Genomic DNA, 19,777 nt, shown 5'->3' with positions numbered 1-19,777 from the left:
ACTACTGTAATTCCTGACACAATTATAACACACTGTTAACTGTAAACATGGGCACAAGGACAGAAAGCTCCATCTTTCCTCCTAGATGTCACAAAGCAGCATGCAAGTGCAAACTTTGTGAACTTTCATATCATTACGGGAACAAATATGAACAAACATAAGAATAAACCTGGACAGAATACATGATAAAAAAACATAACATGTGTTACAGTATGTCTTAGGGTCTAAAGTGTAAGGGATATTTAATAAATGTTCTGTATATCAGAAATGATTCACTTAGTAATATACAGTAGTTCAATAGCAATGTAATTTGTACATAAAATATTTCATACATGGGCGTAGTGGTTAGGAGAGTAGCCTCTCGTCTCCAAGGTCGAGGGTTCGGGACAGTCTGTGCATGTTTGTATTTTCTTTGCGTGCTTAGTGGGTTGTTCGGTTTCCTGCCACAGCCCAGAGACATGCAAAGTAGAATAACCAGATTTTCCAATTTCCCTGTAGTGTGAAAGTTAGTGTGTGTGCCTGTGTGCCCTGCCCACTGTCCAGAGTGTACCCTACCTTGTGCCTTGAGTCCCCTGCGACAGGCTGCAGGCCTTATGCAACCCAGTACAGGATAAACAGTATAGAAAATGAAAGAATGAATGCATGAATGAATTAATATTGTTATGTGGACTTAATCAATATTAAAAATGTTAGACTGCTCATTAAAAGGTTATGAAATCAAATTTCAGCATGTACAAACCAGATGAGTGTAAATTGTTCAGAATGAGAGCCATAAGTGCCCTGTGCCAAACATTGTCTTCCACAGCGAGTGTGTGATGATTCACACTGGAACATTTACACAGTGTAAAAACATGAATTTACCTTTTGTTTTAAACAAATAAAATTAACAAAATGTTGAAAAAAATGGTTGAATTCACATAGAGATAAAGACAATTCGTCACAAAAGCAGCGAAGAAAAAAGGTCACTAAAGGTTTACCCCTATGTACCAAATTCACGAAAATCATCCAAACACCTAAAAACATGAAGCCAGAAGTCCAGGGATCCAATCCAACTCTGCCTACAAGCCTAAACTTACCCACACAATACTGTACACCCAAATCAACACATCAAACACACCTATCCAGTCTAGTGACTTGGTAGGAGGAGATGGATCAGTTCTGACTGAAACCCATGGGCTTTTTGTGCAGAAGCGATTGGTATTTGCGCTAAATGCAGTAAATGGTGTGTTTGGTTTACCGAGGACATCTCAGACCTGATGTGATCCTCATTAAAGCTGAGAATACACTAGTATGTCAGGGCTCTGTCCAAACTGACCACGCACAGCAGATGAGAAGGTCACCTTACCTGTGAGAAAATTTAGCTCCGAAGAAAAAAACCTTCAGAAGAAAATGTCAGACTTTAAGTATGCGTCAGGTAATAAAGCACAAAAGAACAAAACATCTTGCTAAATTGGACGAACATGCATGTGTTATTTTTTACAGTATTTACAGTCTGATATGTTCTAGTGTAGATAATTGAATAGATGCAGTAGGGCTAACAGCATAACATTACGTTTCAAGTGTCACCAATGACTTCCTTTGTGTACAAACAGGCAGGAAATGGAGTGGGCGCCGGTCAGAATAATCTTCTCGGTGTTATGACGGAGTACCGTGGTCTGTCATGGAGGTCAAGCTCTGTCTCTCTTTTTCTCTCACACACAAACACACACACACACACACACACAGCAAAATTGTTTAGCATTTTTAAAGTCATATTATAATAAGCATAAGTTAATATTTCTTTTGGTTTTTGTGTCTATCCCTGTAGCATCGGAGGCAACGCAGATCTTTCATCTGTGACCACCTTAGCAAGTGTGTAAAACATCAGTCTTTAACTTAGCATCTGAACGTATTTAGGTTAAAGGCCCTTATAGGGTTTGTGTTGTTGTCCAGACATCCTAAGGGAGTTTAATCCTTCCCTCGCCGGCTTCTCCACCGGTACGGGCAAAGCCACCACGACGCAGGCATTCCTCAACCAGGCTGTAGCTGGAGCCAAGAGCAAGTCAGTACCTCCACCTACCACACAGATCCAACTGATTTTATATTGCATTTTATTTTTTAACACAACCTAACATGAATAAGTGAACAAAGGACTGAAAAAAACTTTGAGCTGGATCTATTATATGTAACTTTTGTTTCAGAGACTTGCCCTCGCAGGCACAAGCCCTCATCGCAAGAATGTCAAGTGACTCGGTGAGATGAAGCTAACCATACATATCTGTCTTAACAGTATCCATAACTTTATGTTTCATAACCATTTCTATTGGTATATACACACTGATAAAGATTTTACCTTTACCTTTGAGTTGTTAATGATAAATCAGTAAGTTGTAAATCTCATAAGAGTAGTCAAACCTTTTTAACATTAGCTTGTCAGATACCTAGCATGGGGTCTGCTAGTTGGTAATATATTGTATGGTAAGCTGTTTGGTCTTACCCTGAAGAAGCTACATTTTTAATTACATTTCATTTTTTTTTCTGCATTTTTTTTTACATTTCATTTTGTACATGAAAATTTTCATTTGTGATGAATTCTTTCGCTGTGTGTATTTGTTGTTTTAAATCTTATGTTCAGGTTGCCTAATTAGTGGTTAGCAGTTTTGGTTTCTAGCATGCAGTTAGTTAGCAACAGCTTTCCTGAACATTTTCTGCCTTTCCTGAATTGTGTATTTGTCAATGAAAAGCTGAATAAATCTAGTTTAAATGCTGTAATGGAAATTAGAAAAAGGATGGAAGTATCAGAATTAAACATTAAGATTTATTAATGTTAAGACAAACACATTTAGCAGCACACATAATCTCCCTCTCTCTCTCTCTCTCTCTCTCTGAATGTCTCTCCAGCGCATTGATTTCCAGAATGACTGGAAGGTCATCACACTGTTTATTGGAGGAAATGATCTGTGTGAACAATGCGCAGACCCGGTACACCTGACTTTTATTTTATTATTATGTGATTGATAACATTTTTATTTTATTACATTGTTATACATATTATGTTTTCATTTTTCAGGACTTTTACTCTGCTGATAATTTTGCAAGAAACATCCGTGATGCCTTGGACATCTTACAGAAACAGGTGAAACAGATCCGAGTGTTAAATACGAGTTTCATGTAAATAAATAAATAAATAAATAAATGTGCAAGCTTTAGAGGAAACTTTCTGAAACAGTGAAGGGGGTGTGGCCTTTGTATCTATCAGTCCCAGTGAAGAAGGTGTGGCCTTTGTAACAGTCAGTCTTACTGAAGGAGGTGTGGCCTTTGTATCTGTCAGTCTCACTAAAAGGGGGCGTGGCCTTTGTATCTGTTAGTCTCAGTGAAGAAGGTGTGGCCTTTGGGTCTGTCAGTCTCAGTGAAGGAGGCGTGGCCGTTATTAGTTTGGTTTTTGTGTCTGTCAGTCTCAGTGAAAGAGGTGTGGCCTTTGTATCTGTCAGTCTTACTGAAGGAGGTGTGGCCTTTGTATCTGTCAGTCTCACTAAAGGGGGCGTGGCCTTTGGGTCTGTCAGTCTCACTAGAGGAGGTGTGGCCTTTGGGTCTGTCAGTCTCAGTGAAGGAGGCGTGGCCGTTATTAGTTTGGTTTTTGTGTCTGTCAGTCTCAGTGAAAGAGGTGTGGCCTTTGTATCTGTCAGTCTTACTGAAGAAGGTGTGGCCTTTGTATCTGTTAGTCTCAGTGAAGAAGGTGTGGCCTTTGGGTCTGTTAGTCTCAGTGAAGGAGGCGTGGCCGTTATTAGTTTGGTTTTTGTGTCTGTCAGTCTCAGTGAAAGAGGTGTGGCCTTTGTATCTGTCAGTCTTACTGAAGAAGGTGTGGCCTTTGTATCTGTTAGTCTCAGTGAAGAAGGTGTGGCCTTTGTAACTGTCAGTCTTACTGAAGGAGGTGTGGCCTTTGTATCTGTCAGTCTCACTAAAGGGGGCGTGGCCTTTGGGTCTGTCAGTCTCACTAGAGGAGGTGTGGCCTTTGGGTCTGTCAGTCTCAGTGAAGGAGGCGTGGCCGTTATAAGTTTGGTTTTTGTGTCTGTCAGTCTCAGTGAAAGAGGTGTGGCCTTTGTATCTGTCAGTCTTACTGAAGAAGGTGTGGCCTTTATAAGTGTGGTTTTTATGTCTGTCAGTCTCAGTGAAAGAGGTGTGGCCTTTGTATCTATCAGTCCCAGTGAAGAAGGTGTGGCCTTTGTAACAGTCAGTCTTACTGAAGGAGGTGTGGCCTTTGTATCTGTCAGTCTCACTAAAGGGGGCGTGGCCTTTGTATCTGTTAGTCTCAGTGAAGAAGGTGTGGCCTTTGGGTCTGTCAGTCTTAGTGAAGGAGGCGTGGCCGTTATTAGTTTGTTTTTTGTGTCTGTCAGTCTCAGTGAAAGAGGTGTGGCCTTTGTATCTGTCAGTCTTACTGAAGGAGGTGTGGCCTTTGTATCTGTCAGTCTCACTAAAGGGGGCGTGGCCTTTGGGTCTGTCAGTCTCACTAGAGGAGGTGTGGCCTTTGGGTCTGTCAGTCTCAGTGAAGGAGGCGTGGCCGTTATTAGTTTGGTTTTTGTGTCTGTCAGTCTCAGTGAAAGAGGTGTGGCCTTTGTATCTGTCAGTCTTACTGAAGAAGGTGTGGCCTTTGGGTCTGTCAGTCTCAGTGAAGGAGGCGTGGCCGTTATTAGTTTGGTTTTTGTGTCTGTCAGTCTCAGTGAAAGAGGTGTGGCCTTTGTATCTGTTAGTCTCAGTGAAGAAGGTGTGGCCTTTGGGTCTGTCAGTCTCAGTGAAGGAGGCGTGGCCGTTATTAGTTTGTTTTTTGTGTCTGTCAGTCTCAGTGAAAGAGGTGTGGCCTTTGTATCTGTCAGTCTTACTGAAGGAGGTGTGGCCTTTGTATCTGTCAGTCTCACTAAAGGGGGCGTGGCCTTTGGGTCTGTCAGTCTCACTAGAGGAGGTGTGGCCTTTGGGTCTGTCAGTCTCAGTGAAGGAGGCGTGGCCGTTATTAGTTTGGTTTTTGTGTCTGTCAGTCTCAGTGAAAGAGGTGTGGCCTTTGTATCTGTCAGTCTTACTGAAGAAGGTGTGGCCTTTGTATCTGTTAGTCTCAGTGAAGAAGGTGTGGCCTTTGTAACTGTCAGTCTTACTGAAGGAGGTGTGGCCTTTGTATCTGTCAGTCTCACTAAAGGGGGCGTGGCCTTTGGGTCTGTCAGTCTCACTAGAGGAGGTGTGGCCTTTGGGTCTGTCAGTCTCAGTGAAGGAGGCGTGGCCGTTATAAGTTTGGTTTTTGTGTCTGTCAGTCTCAGTGAAAGAGGTGTGACCTTTGTATCTGTCAGTCTTACTGAAGAAGGTGTGGCCTTTATAAGTGTGGTTTTTATGTCTGTCAGTCTCAGTGAAAGAGGTGTGGCCTTTGTATCTGTCAGTCTCACTGAAGAAGGCGTGGCCTTTATAAGTGTAAGTCTCAGTGAAGGAGGTATGGCCTTTGTATTAATCAATCTCAGTGAAGGAAGCGTAGCCTTAGTATCTCCGAGCCTCAGTTAAGGAGGCATGGCTTACGTTTCTGTCAGTCTCACTGAAGGAGTTGTGGCCTTTGCATCTGTCAGTCTCACTGAAGAAGGAGTGGCCTTTATAAGTGTATGTCTCAGTGAAGGAGGTGTGGCCTTTGTATGTGTCACCCTCAGTAAAGGCTTTGTGGCCTTGTATCAGTCAGTGTTAGTGTAGAGGCATGGCTTTGTACTGTATGTGTCAATGTCAGGAGTCGGGGCTTTTGTAACTGTCAGTCTCAGTAAAGGGGGCGTGGTCTTTTTTATCTGTCAGTTTTAGTAACGGAGGCGTGGCCTTCGTTTAATGGCGGAGATGTGGACTCTGGGTAAGATTTTTTGTTTCAGTCTCACTAAAGTTACATTTATTTTGTGCTCCTATATCGCATTAAATCACTCTCTACTTTGAAGCCTCTACATCTTTCACTATCATTTCACTCTGATGGAGAGCTTTATACCCCTGCTGTGTTGTTCTGAGGGCTAAAAAGAAAGCAAAGAAGCACAGTCAGTGTATGAATGAGTCATCAAAGCAAACTGGGAGTGAAACGAGCACCCCAGTCAGCACTAGGTCAGGCACAGCTTTATATTTCTTTCATCCAAATTGGCTTGGAGCACTAGAATCCAGCGCTGGTTCTCTAGCAATGCCAGGAATCAAACTCAGAGAGTGAAGGTCATTCAGTTAAAAATCGAGTGTATGATGTGTGATGTGCTGTTGTGTAGGTTCCTCGTGTTCTAGTGAATCTGGTGGAACTTTTTAACATCGTTCCCCTGCGCCAGCTGCACCAGGACTTCAGCCTCCTCTGTCCAACCTGGTTGGTCGAGTGAGTAAACACACCTTCAGTTTATAACACCTTCTCATTCGAGGTTAATAGCAGGGCAAGTGTGTATCAGCTCTTAAAGCAAACATGAGCTTTTTTTGAGGTTTACCCTAAAGCTGGGTTTTGTAATGAAGTTTAATATTAATATTGTGAACAATTCTCTGGACAAAAACTCTGGAGATGTCTGTTAGGTATAATAATAATAATAATAATAATAATTATTATTATTATTATTATATATAATTATATCTTAAACTGATGAGAACAAAGTGTCCAGAATATGTATGTATTTATTTAGACAGTTATTGACCAAACTGCTGTATTTCTGACAATTCCTTTGCAAATCTATATACATCTATATCTATATGTTAGAGAAATGCCTTTGAAAATAGTGACCATCTTTTGATCACTCGTTTTTCTAGATTTAAAAGCATAATTTGTATGACCGTAGCTTTATGCATGAATACTGTATATTGAATTGTTTGAGTATCCTTATGCATATACTGTACTGTGTGTGTGTGTGTGTGTGTGTGTGTGTGTGTGTGTGTGTGTGTGTGTGTGTGTGTGTTTTACAGGAGTATATGTCCCTGTGTGGTGAACCCTGCAGAAGGATCTTCAGACCTGCAGGCTTTAATAGAAATAAACAAAGCATATCAGGTGTGTACTTTGGATAATACACACAGTTGTGAGGGTTTCATATGAGTTTAGGAACTCACAGGTAAATGTATTAACTTGCATTTATTACAGGTTGCTAGTGAAGATATCATGTACTTTTAAAGAGGTTTAAATTGTGTGTGTCTGGAATATTTTATTATTAGTTCTACTAATATTTATTTCATTGCTAAATGTCAATCTGATACCTCAGTATTAAGTCTTAATGTGTTCTGTGTTTTCTTTAAATGTCAAGTGACTAAACTAGCACCAGGCTAACTCGTCTTAGCTAACCTGAGCTGTTTCTCTAAAAGTCTCCCTTGGACATCCGGCATAAATAAAGTGGCAATTACCCAAATAAATTAGTTTCCTTTAAAAAAAAATCCAATTTTATTCTTGCATCCATTCCAAGAAAACAGCTTGCTTTCGGTGTAGTAATGAAGTGCTTTAACTGCGTCGTCCAAGACGTCTCTGGTGGCTGATTGCGAGCTGAGCAGCTTGTTCTGCTCTCTACTGAAAGACGAAAGCATCCATTATTTTCAAGCCAGTATTAGCGGTCATGATAGTGTGGCCTGTCTCTGATTGCTGTGTCTTTGATTTGGCGTTGTTTTTGTAAACTGATTATTAAAAATGTAATTAAAAATAGAGACATAACCCTGATTAAAATATTGTAGAAAAACAGCATGTTCTATTCTATATAATGAGCCTGGGACACAATAATTTATCCCATTACTTAAAAAAAAAGTTTTAATCATTCATAACTGCATAATATTATGAGATTAATATTAATGTGATGTGATGTATATTATAATCAGGAAAACAGAAAGGAAATTCAAGTGTAAGTAGCTAACTGTGTTTGTGTGTGTGTGTGTTCTCAGATTGCTACGAGGAACTTGGTGGACTCTGGCCGCTATAAAATTCGTTCGGACTTCACTGTGGTCTTACAGCCATTTTTCAGAGACATGACGTTTCCAGTGCTGCCGGTATTTAAATGAAAAAAGGCTGAAAAATTGCATCAAATGATGAATTCAGTCTCAATTTTCTTTTTTTTTTTTTTCCTCTTGTAATGTAGGAAGCTTCCCTTATATTTCAGCATTTTGTTTGAGTTTAAACAGATCCTTAAATGTTCTCCTTTATTTATACTGAGCACAAGTAAAAAAAAAAAAAACATTTTTAAATAAAAGTTCTAAAAAATTTTTTTTAACCAAAAACAACCCAGCAAGAACAAGTTTTTTTTTTATTTAAATGTAGGAATATGTAATCAATAAAAAATATGCCTAGGCATGACCAAGATCTCGCTTCATGTGTCCCTTTCGTAAATTGTGCCTGAGCTGATCACTTTGAAACTTTTTGTATTTTATTTAAGCTCATAAAATGTCTATAAGGTCAAACCTAAACAAATATCTATTGCACTGAAAAAAAGAACAGATCCCGAGAGACATTTTGGTTCTCTTGTTTGGTACTTGTTTTGTTAGGAGAACCAAAATGTTTCTCATAATCTGTTTTTTTTTTTCGGGAATCTTTAAAAGTTTAAAGCTAATATTGTGTATTTAGTTTTTTATCTTATAGTAAAATGTGGATCTTCCTATTTTTTTTTTTTTTTTGACCTGACTCAGGATGGAAGGCCTGATCGCTCCTTCTTTGCTGCGGATTGTTTCCATCTCAGTCAGAAATCTCAGGGTCTCATGGCCAGAGCCCTCTGGAACAACATGGTGAGATTTACACAAATGTTTCTATTAAAACAGTATTAACACTTGCTCTAATAAATGAACATGATTGCAAAGATGTACAGTATTAAGAATATCTCAGTCTGCTTTGATCCCAGCTCGCAGGATTCATACCAACCTGTACCGCTTTCCTTTTGCTCAGCCGTTTGATTGGACAATCTACAGATATGAACATAAAACATACGAGACCCTTATAATGTTCAACACTTATGTCTTATGCTTCTACACTGTTTACAACGTTTGCACTTAAGCACATTCCTCCTGCACCATCTGCTTCGAAGAGGATGTCATTTCCACTCTACTACCCAGTGTACAGTGCTGTATACAGCTGAGATGACAATCAGGATCTGCTTGACTTGACTTGACTTGACACATACACATCCATCATATTTATTCTACATAATAAATTGCTTTGGAATATAAAACAGCCACAATTTCTCTATACAATCTCCTTTTACACTAATGCACTTATCTTAGTGTTTCACTAATGCTTGGATAACATCACAGCAGAATGTTTTCTCAGTACGCCGGAGCCCTAAACAGACTGTCTGCTTCATGTTTAAAACTTCTTTAATGGCCCAAACATATGGAAATGGCTTTCTGATAAAGAAATGCTGGGATTAAACCTCACAACCTACCGATCTGTAGTTAACACACTACTATTTAGATCTTGTCTAAATGTTTAGACCTTAGAGCGCAAAAAAAACCTTACTCTGACTATTTCAGGATAAAACATGATAAATGTATACTTTTACTGTAAACCTATGCACAGCTGTGTGGGTGTGCTGTCACAATTTCAGAAGAGCTTGCATCAAGGGAATGAATTAACTAATGATCTTGCTGAAATTACTAAAATTAGAACTAGAATCTATGAAAGCTGTGTTTAATACAGAAAGTAAAAGCATTTCCATACACACAATGTGATGAGAACTCACACAGCTGTGTGTCCATAAGAAAACTACTTATTAGTGAGCTCAGAAAAGGATGGACTTTGATGCAATGGGTTTATTCCAGAGAGACGGGCGCATCAGGGTAAGAAGGGAAGCACATGAAGCGGTGTACCCATCATACATAGTGGCCACTTTATTAGTCTCTGGAGGCAGGGTTATGATCTGGAGTTGCTTCAGTTGGTCAGGTCCAGACTCAGCAACGATAGGTGGCGATAAAATTAAATTAGCTGATAACCTGAATATCCTGAATGAGCAGGTTATCTAATCTATGGAGTTTTTTTTTATTCAGAAAGAGTGTTCTGGGAGCATGGAGGAATCATTTTCACAAATCACCTGGGCACCACATTGCACATATTTTTTCTTATTTTTAACGTGTGTGACAACTCTGTTTCAGCTGGAGTCTGTAAACAGTAAAACCACATCTGTGGACTTTAATAAAGGTGTGACTATGAAGTGTCCTTCTAAGGTAAGCAGGTCTTAAAGGTCCCATTCAAAAGCACTTCTCGATTTTATGTCTTTTCATTTCAGATATATTTTTTTTTTATCATCTTGTCATATCTGATTATAATACTGGACGTGCATTATTTTCCTTTTTTTCTTTTGGTAATGTGTGCATTCTATCACTTTAGAATAACCCTTATTTTTCAACCTATGGGAGCAGCATGTTGAAAGAGGGAGCCGCACTCACAGCTGCGGTGAGTAAATAACCCTTACGTCATCCAGCTGTTGAAGCTGTACATGTATATAATTCTGGCCTCTGATTGGGTGAGAAGGTGTTGATTAGTTTTCTATAACAGCAGCTCTGACAGTAGCGCATGTTTATAAAAATGTGCTTGGTGGGTTTTGAGGTGTTACCGTTTCCATAGTAACAATTCACTCAAATGGCTAAAATAAAACATGACGTGTCGGGAATGTATTATTCTTCGTTCATTTGATTATTTTCCCTTTGCGTGTCTGTGTGTGTATCTGTGCAGAACTGGGGCAGTGACTTCTCATGCATGCACACTGCTGCCTCAGACACTGTACCTGCTTCAGGTAAGACTGTGTGTGTGTGTGTGTGTGTGTGTGTGTGTGTGTGTGTGTGTGTGTGTGTGTGTGTGTGTATTGTTAAAACTAGCTTCTCTTACATGTTACATTACAAAACCAGCAGCTGCAAGAAGCAGACCTGTGACATGGATCTGTCTCTCTTTCTCAGTCCACAGGTTGCGTCCAGGAGACATTAAGGTAGTTGCTGCTCTCGGAGACTCGATAACTGTAAGTAAAACATGCAATGCATTGTACTAGATGTATTACATTATTAAATGACAGAACTAATACACTGTTCTTCTGTCAGGCTGGTTTTGGGGCCAGAGCTACAAACATTGTGCAGCTACTGAATGAGGAGAGAGGCGTGTCCTGGAGGCGAGTTTTACAGATCTGAACATCAACGCTAATCTCAACAACCTGATAATTTACCATCTGCTGTTTTTCGTTTCTAATGCTCCGTGTGATTTGATTGACAGCATTGGAGGTGATGAGACTCTCGAAACAGTCACTACACTACCAAGTGAGTATCCTGACCTTTTAGCATTTAGCAATTAGCTGGCCAGTTATTATGGTATAAGGACATGATGGTGTCAATTAATGATTTGGGAGAGATGGTGATCAATGATCAAAGTTTGCGAGCTATGATGATCATTGATTGGTTTTTGGGAGAGATGTTAATCAGTAATCAGTGTTTGCCACCTATGATGATCAGTAATTGGTGTTTGGGAGAGATAGTAATCAATGATTCATGTTTGGAAGAGATAGTAATCAATGATTGGTGTTTGGGAGAGATGGGGGTCAGTGATTGGTGTTTGGGAGAATTGGTGATCAGTGATTGGTGTTTGGGAGAGATGGTGATCAATGATTGGTGTTTGGGAGAGATGGTGATCAATGATTGGTGTTTGGGAGAGATGGTGATCAATGATTGGTGTTTGGAAGAGATGGGGGTCAGTGATTGGTGTTTGGGAGAGTTGGTGATCAGTGATTGGTGTTTGGGAGAGATGGTGATCAATGATTGGTGTTTGGGAGAGATGGTGATCAATGATTGGTGTTTGGAAGAGATGGGGGTCAGTGATTGGTGTTTGGGAGAGTTGGTGATCAGTGATTGGTGTTTGGGAGAGATGGTGATCAATGATTGGTGTTTGGGAGAGATGGTGATCAATGATTGGTGTTTGGGAGAGATGGTGATCAATGATTGGTGTTTGGAAGAGATGGGGGTCAGTGATTGGTGTTTGGGAGAGTTGGTGATCAGTGATTGGTGTTTGGGAGAGATGGTGATCAATGATTGGTGTTTGGGAGAGATGGTGATCAATGATTGGTGTTTGGAAGAGATGGTGATCAGTGATTGGTGTTTGGGAGAGATGGTGATCAATGATTGGTGTTTGGAAGAGATGGGGGTCAGTGATTGGTGTTTGGGAGAGTTGGTGATCAGTGATTGGTGTTTGGGAGAGATGGTGATCAATGATTGGTGCTTGGGAGAGTTGGTGATCAGTGATTGGTGTTTGGGAGAGATGGTGATCAGTGATTGGTGTTTGGGAGAGATGGTGAACAGTGATTGGTGTTTGGGAGAGATAGGGTCAGTGATTGGTGTTTGGGAGAGATGGGGGTCAGTGATTGGTGTTTGGGACAGTTGGTGATCAGTGATTGGTGTTTGGGAGAGTTGGTGATCAGTGATTGGTGTTTGGGAGAGATGGTGATCAGTGATTGGTGTTTGGGAGAGATAGGGTCAGTGATTGGTGTTTGGGAGTGATGGGGGTCAGTGATTGGTGTTTGGGAGTGATGGTGAACAGTGATTGGTGTTTGGGAGTGATGGTGATCAGTGATTGGTGTTTGGGAGTGATGGTGATCAGTGATTGGTGTTTGGGAGAAATGGTGATCAGTGATTGGTGTTTGGGAGAGATAGGGTCAGTGATTGGTGTTTGGGAGAGATGGGGGTCAGTGATTGGTGTTTGGGACAGTTGGTGATCAGTGATTGGTGTTTGGGAGAGTTGGTGATCAGTGATTGGTGTTTGGGAGAGATGGTGATCAGTGATTGGTGTTTGGGAGAGATAGGGTCAGTGATTGGTGTTTGGGAGTGATGGGGGTCAGTGATTGGTGTTTGGGAGTGATGGTGAACAGTGATTGGTGTTTGGGAGTGATGGTGATCAGTGATTGGTGTTTGGGAGTGATGGTGATCAGTGATTGGTGTTTGGGAGAGATGGTGATCAGTGATTGGTGTTTGGGAGTGATGTCCGGCTTTCCAGTTGTATAAGCATCTGTGACATCAAAAGGAGCCTCTATTTTGTACATAAAGATTTATATTTAGAGGAGTAACTACACATCCCAGTAGTTTTTTTTTCACCATTTGGCAACCTGACGGTCTTCATCTGTGTTCTTCAAGCTGTTCAAAAAAAGCGTTATCTTTCATTTATCTGGGCTTGCACGAAGTGATCTTTCTGCGTCAAAATATTTTCTCCCATTTTCCCACTGCTACATGTTGATGCTGTGAATAACCAATAATGATTATAGTATTTATACCAACACCCCACTCTTTTGCACTCCATGTCAGACGCTTTGGGCATATTAGTTAATTACAATTTAACACTAGAAACAGCTCTTGGTAGCACACTCACTAATTTCCATCCTGTCGTCTAATTCTGGTGATAATTAATTTAGTAAATATTCACTCTTCTGCAGACATCTTGAAAAAGTTCAACCCGAATGTTTTCGGCTTTTCGCAAGGACGCGGCAAGAGGCCCAACGGCTTCAATATGGCCGTGAGCGGAGCCAAAGCAATGTGAGACACACTTACACACACACACACATACACTCCTGCATCCAGAGGCACTCTTGTGACGAGTGTGTGTAATTGATGTTACAGTGATATCCCGGACCAGGTCAGGGACTTGGTGAAGGAGTTAAAGAACAGCACGGTGAGCGTCTGCTTTGTCCCCTCACTCACCTGAGGTTTCACTTCTACTTGCATTCATGTTTATTTATTACAACCCAAAATCCCTAATGAATTCCTTCTGATGATGCAATTTGTAAGTCTAAATCATAAAAGCAGTGATGAAAGTCAAATAGTGACAAATAAATAAATGTAATATATATTTAAATATAAATTAATATTTATACCTGCTCATAAAATTATTTAAATGTGATTTCAATAACAATGCTATTTTAACTTTTCTTGTCCTTTTGGCTCACAGAGTGTAGACTTTGAGCAGGACTGGAAGTTGGTGACCCTTTTCATAGGCGGGAATGATTTGTGTCAGTACTGCAGCAACCCGGTGAGTAGAAAAAAAAACGATCTGTTGCTACACCACAACATCATGCACTGCACAATAATTATTAATAATCATTTTGAATATATATTTAAGGTGCCACAGCGGTGTAGTGGTTATAGCACTGTGGTCTCGGCCCTTTAGGATCTAGTGCCTCGGGTCTGTATATACTGTATAGTGTATTGTTTTGTGTGTGTGTGTGTGTGTGTGTGTGTCCAGGCCTCTCTTTCTCCAAAAATGTACATAGGATACATTAAGGAAGCTCTGGACATTCTGTATAATGAAGTAAGTAAAAATGTTGTATTCTTAGGACAGGAACCAATAAGCAGGTTTGCAATGTGCATATATATATATATATATATATATATATATATTGTGTGTGTGTGTGTGTGTGTGTGTGTAGGTACCCAGAGTGCTGGTCAATTTTGTGGAGATCCTACAGATTGAGGACCTGCGTAAGATAAAGTCAAATGCCACAGGATGCACCATCTTACAGCCGTAACTAAATCACATATTAATTAATCTGTTCATATATAACGATTTATTTCCCACACTGAATTGTGTGAGAACCGTGTGTGTGTGTGTGTGTGTGTGTCAGAACCCTGTGTCCATGTTTCCTGCAACCTAAAGAGAACTCTGAGGAGCTGGTTGAGATGAAGAGGATCAATCGGCAAATACAGGTTTAATTATTGAAAGATTACATGTTGCACATGTCGAGCCCAGTTTAATGATCTAATGTGTAAGATATACTTTCAATTCCGTTATTTAAGAAGAGTTATTTATTAGCAGGATCACTAATAAAGAGGCTGATTTGCAGGTGTGATTTCACTAATCATGTTTGTGCATGATTAACGCTTGTGCTTGACTTGCAAAAATAATTGCTTTTCAGATCTAAAAACTTATGTAGAATAATTCATTTAAAACAAAAACTCACCTCACGTGCATGTAATTACAACCACAAAAGCAATTAATGCTGCAACAAGCTGCGTCTTAGCAAGTGAAACAAATCTTTTTTTTTAAGAAAGAGAAGATACATTTATCAATATTTAAGATATTTTTATATGTTATAATTTTTTGCAGCAAAAAATATTTTAAAGAAGACTTTCATATTTTTCATAATACTAAAGCATAACTGAAATAATTGTATGTGCAATCGCCAGAAACACTGAAAATTACATGTGCATTCAGGAAAACAACAAAACCCTGACCAGTCAATAACATGACCTCAAGCTAGTTCTCAGCTGAATATCTGTTATAGTATATCTTGTATAGTCTGCGTCCTTTCAGTGCATCAACAGTGTATGTTGTTGTGGTTAGACGGAGACGGAGCGGCTGGTGTTCGGAGGACATTATGAGAGCAGAGAAGACTTTGCAGTAGTTCTGCAGCCATTTTTTCAAAGCACCGTGGTGCCAATGGGAGAGGTGAGTCTGAAACCTGACAGCCATGTGGATGTGTGTGTGTGTGTGTGTGTACTGAATACTGATTTTTGTACACATTACTAGATTACCAAGTCTCCTGACAGGGTGAGCACTTACCTTAGGAAAAAAAAAAAGAAGAAAGTTTTTTGAAAGGCTTCCAGGGAATTGCTCAATAACTACCCTCAGGCCACGGTCTCAGCCAGAACAGCTCGCTTATCAAACATAAGGGAAAGAAATAATAATACTGGCTATGATTTATGATTTTTTAACCAGTATCCAAGTTAGAAAAAAGACCAGACAGTTTTGAAAGTCCTAACAGCAGCATGTTTAAAAAAAACATAGATTAAAATTCAGCAGCGGTTTATAAGCAATTCATTTTGTATTTCGGTCCTGTAGCTGCCTGGCCCAGTACCAGCTACTGTATGTCACGTTTGGAATCATGCTGCATTCAACTTTCATATGCTAGACATCTTCCCAAATTTCAGAGTATAAATTTACAGCTAAGAAAAAGGCTGTTTCCTTTGGGTTTTCCTAACTGTAAATTGTAAATAAATTGAATGCAGCACTGTTGGCAATTACTGAAGAGTTCCTACTAAACCTAATAAATGAATCACTTAGTTTGAGTGAGGGTGTTGATTCGCTCAATTATGAATCACACTTTGACCTGTCTCAACTTACATCCAACATGCCTTTTCTATAAAACACACTACAGTAGGTCCTGATGCCGGGCCCAAGCCCAGGTACATTGGGGAGGATTTAAATCTGAAAGGGAATTTGGCAAAAATCCTGCACAATATCAAAACATATGATGATCCAATGTAACTGGCTAACTTAGTTTTACCTCTAAAAATGCTGAAAAAATGACAATAGAAAGCAAGCAACAGTATATTTTAGTTTGGCTTCCTAAAAGCATCTAACGGAATAAGCGCCAGTTAAAGTGGTAAATGCCCTACTCCTGGTCTGTTTCTGTTTAGATTTGTTGGTTTTATTTGGACCCCAGTGCATCAATGGACAGTCTTGGCCATTATAGTTTAATAGGCAGGCTAGAGAACACAGTTGGGTTAGACAGACAAGTTTATGCCTGGTGCCATCTTTTGGAGGAGCAGTTGAGCTCAGGATTATTTCTCTCTGAAATAGTGCTCCATCAAATATTCATTGAAAACTTGGCTTATTGGCTTGAGTGTTAGGACAGGATTCATGGTGCAGAAAACTTTTGGGTTACATACTTTGTGTTCCCCTAAAGAGGGTCTAGTATATAGGATACGATACGGCCCAAACACAGTATTGGTGCTGGGTTTTTCTTTTTTTTTTTTTTTTTTTACTTATCAGATGAAAAATGTGTCTGCCAAAAAAGCTACTTCTGAAGTTTATGCAACATGGAAGTGACCATGCTTCCCTAAAAATTTAAATATGCTTACTCCAGCAGTTTTTTGAGGGAGATGATTTTATATGTGCCCCAAAAATGGTCGTTTTCAGCGTTGAGACTGTCTCACTTCAAACAATAATCATTTAAAATGCAATTATCAATATTTCTTTGGGTATTGATGCTGAAATTTGTGTAAACTTCTAGAAAACCTGACATGCTTAAATTAAAACATTCCAGTTTTTGGTAAAAGCTTAAAAAGCATAAAATCTCTAGAGTCCGTAACCATATCAAATTCATATTGCAATATCTTAACAATTTTGTATTTTGAAATCTAAATTAGCCAAGTTTCATCTGAACAACCATTAGGATCGTAGAAAGATAAAAGATAAAATAAAATATAAAATTATATTTGAAAAATGTATTTCTTTTTAACAGATAAAAGTATAAATATGTATGCATATATTTTTTTAATGCTTTTGTTTTGGCCGATACGATATGAGAGGTGGGAGCTGAGAAGACAATAAAATTTGCTATTGTATATTATGCAATATTACACTATTCTATACTGTATTATACTGTATATGTTTTTTTATACTTTATTATATTATATTACCGTATACTATACTATTTGGGATTATACTAGAATGTACTATACTGAACTATAGTAGACTATATTATCCTAAAATATAATAGTGTTTCATAGAATATAATACTTAAAAATCCTGTCCTATACGTTAGTATCTTATACTGTACTATCCTAGAGAGTATTATACTTCACTACACTATACTTTATATCATCAGTGTGTGTGTCTCTTGTAGGACCGGCAGCCAGATCTGAGCTTCTTCTCAGTGGACTGTTTCCACTTCACTGAGCGTGGACATGCTGAGATGGCCATTGCGTTGTGGAACAACATGGTGAATGCAAGCACACACACAAAATCTTCCAACAATGTAGTCATGCAGGGCATGTGGCCTTTACTCTGCGGAACAATGTGCTGAGCAGGGAGGTTTTAAGCTATTAAAAAAATGAGTGCTCAGTCAAGTCTGCTTGGGCCTTGTCTTTTTTTTTTTGTTTCCGTCAATTAACTAAACCTGTCACTGCTGTTTTTGTTTCTTCACGGTCAAAATTACCCGACACACTTTGCCAATGCAGTTTTTTATTACAGTCATGCCAGTGAAGCTTATTTTAACTGAACTGAAATGAGGGAGCGACAGAACCCTGACCTGACTAGTCTGGAATTTCTAACCGGAGCTTTTCATGAGGTCTGGGCGTGAGCATCCTCCAGCTCCACATACGCGTTTAATTTCTTTCTCCTCATCTCCCTCGGACACGAAGTGCGAGTAAAGCTTCACTCTGTAACTCGCCAAGTCTGTCTAAAGCTTTTCTATAAAACATCTTCATGCCAAGGTGAAAATATTCAGGGCTGAAGCCCCAAATGTTCAGACCTAACAGTCACATGACTGCCATTGATCACATGTACACAAATTCTCTGTCTGGTTTTCATCTAGCTCTGACACAGGAAAGAGAAGATTAGGTAAATATTAGGGAGAGCCGTGTTATTGAACTAGGAATTAACTAAACTGCCATTTTAGTTACATCTCCACTAATTATTTTCAGGACTAGTGCTCTGTTCAGTTAATTCCTCGTTCAATAACATGGCAATGGAATGGGCAGGGTTAAGACTTTACTGCAGACAGACACTAGAGGGACACTAGAGATATTTTGCTTCACTTTTAAATCCCTGTCATGATGTCCACTTATGCATACAGTCATTGGTCTATTTAAATTAATAAAACATTTTACATGTTTTTTTTTTCTCTTTGCACCTTTTTTTGTCCTTTTTTTTTTACTTTTGTGCCAGTTGGAGCCGATGGGCAACAAACAGACCTACAACAATTTTACACACGACCGCAGCAAGATACGCTGTCCCTCTGAGGTAAACATACACCTGCACACACACTCTCTCTCTCTCACACACACACACACACACACACACACACACACACACACACACACACACACAAAAACAGCATTTTCTTTAAATAATTAAGCACATAATACAGCAGAGTAAAATAAAGATATTACAGAAGCACAGGAGGTATGAGTGTGAAGTGTTTGTGGACGCAGTGAAGTACACACAAGATTTAATTTCCAGATAAAAATGCACAGAAAGACAGATAAACAGATACATAAGAAGATGAATAAACACAGACAGGCAGGCAGGCAGACAAAAAACAGACAGTAAGGAAGGCAGACACGAAAAGGCAGCAGAGACATGAAGACAAACACAAAAAACAGAAGGGTAGATGGATAGATAGATAGATAGATAGATAGATAGATAGATAGATAGATAGATAGATAGATAGATAGATAGATAGATAGATAGATTGATTGATTGATTGATTGATTGATTGATTTACTCTCTCTTTCTCTCTCTCTCTCTCTCAGGAGCATCCCTTTATCTTTACTAGAGTTAACAGTTTTACCTCTGGGCCTGTCGACCCAACAGGGCTTACCCCATCTCCCCTCAACCCCCAGGGCTCAGTGGCATTGTGGGTAGCAGTGGTGTTGACTGTGGCTGGAGTTCTGGTGGGCGGAGTCATGACCTGGCTCGCTCTTTCCTGCAGCGGGCGCAGGAAGAGAAAAAGCAGTGACAAGCTCAGCTCTGTTAAGATACAGGGTCACGAAAGCAAATTTTAATACACACTGGCATCCAATTCTTGTTTACGAGAAATACAAAAATAATAAAAAATATGTATAATTATTTGTTGTTAATTAAAGTAAGCTGCCACAGTTGTTTTTGTGTTTATTGTCATGAGAAAGGAGAAATATGTACTGTACTGTACAGTGGTTTGCAGAAATAAATCTCAGAATGAAACTGTAATAACATATTTTGACCAGCAGATGTCAGTAAATTCATGGAAGTTTGCGATTATTTACACTATACCCGTGCAAATGAGTTACATTAATGTACACTTTGATAGAATTGAATAAAATTGTATGAACAGGCAATAATATGTCGGCTTTTAAATTTTTGTAT

At 39.3% G+C, this 19,777-nt stretch overlaps 1 protein-coding gene across 1 annotated transcript in view; it reads left to right on the top strand.

Annotated features, from left to right (window-relative positions):
* The window catches only part of plb1 (phospholipase B1), a 30,745-nt gene extending 11,150 nt beyond the window's left edge, over positions 1-19,595 (top strand). Inside the window, exons 17-42 of the mRNA XM_053510053.1 lie at positions 1,593-1,666; positions 1,808-1,851; positions 1,933-2,041; positions 2,181-2,232; positions 2,881-2,961; positions 3,050-3,115; positions 6,237-6,337; positions 6,910-6,991; positions 7,864-7,968; positions 8,602-8,697; positions 10,057-10,128; positions 10,292-10,357; positions 10,637-10,697; positions 10,858-10,916; positions 10,996-11,063; positions 11,165-11,208; positions 13,365-13,464; positions 13,549-13,600; positions 13,877-13,957; positions 14,171-14,236; positions 14,355-14,449; positions 14,550-14,631; positions 15,269-15,373; positions 17,556-17,651; positions 18,599-18,673; positions 19,186-19,595. Coding sequence (XP_053366028.1) covers positions 1,593-1,666; positions 1,808-1,851; positions 1,933-2,041; positions 2,181-2,232; positions 2,881-2,961; positions 3,050-3,115; positions 6,237-6,337; positions 6,910-6,991; positions 7,864-7,968; positions 8,602-8,697; positions 10,057-10,128; positions 10,292-10,357; positions 10,637-10,697; positions 10,858-10,916; positions 10,996-11,063; positions 11,165-11,208; positions 13,365-13,464; positions 13,549-13,600; positions 13,877-13,957; positions 14,171-14,236; positions 14,355-14,449; positions 14,550-14,631; positions 15,269-15,373; positions 17,556-17,651; positions 18,599-18,673; positions 19,186-19,437 — 2,184 coding nt within the window. The 3' untranslated portion in view covers positions 19,438-19,595. The remainder of the gene's footprint in view (positions 1-1,592; positions 1,667-1,807; positions 1,852-1,932; positions 2,042-2,180; positions 2,233-2,880; positions 2,962-3,049; positions 3,116-6,236; positions 6,338-6,909; positions 6,992-7,863; positions 7,969-8,601; positions 8,698-10,056; positions 10,129-10,291; positions 10,358-10,636; positions 10,698-10,857; positions 10,917-10,995; positions 11,064-11,164; positions 11,209-13,364; positions 13,465-13,548; positions 13,601-13,876; positions 13,958-14,170; positions 14,237-14,354; positions 14,450-14,549; positions 14,632-15,268; positions 15,374-17,555; positions 17,652-18,598; positions 18,674-19,185) is intronic.
* The last annotated feature ends 182 nt before the right edge of the window (positions 19,596-19,777 follow it).

This window comes from Clarias gariepinus, chromosome 13 (genome assembly GCF_024256425.1).
Source record: "Clarias gariepinus isolate MV-2021 ecotype Netherlands chromosome 13, CGAR_prim_01v2, whole genome shotgun sequence".
In the NCBI taxonomy this organism is placed as follows: domain Eukaryota; kingdom Metazoa; phylum Chordata; class Actinopteri; order Siluriformes; family Clariidae; genus Clarias; species Clarias gariepinus.
The sequence above is the reverse complement of the archived record's forward strand: the minus strand, read 5'-3'. Positions and strand labels throughout refer to the sequence as shown.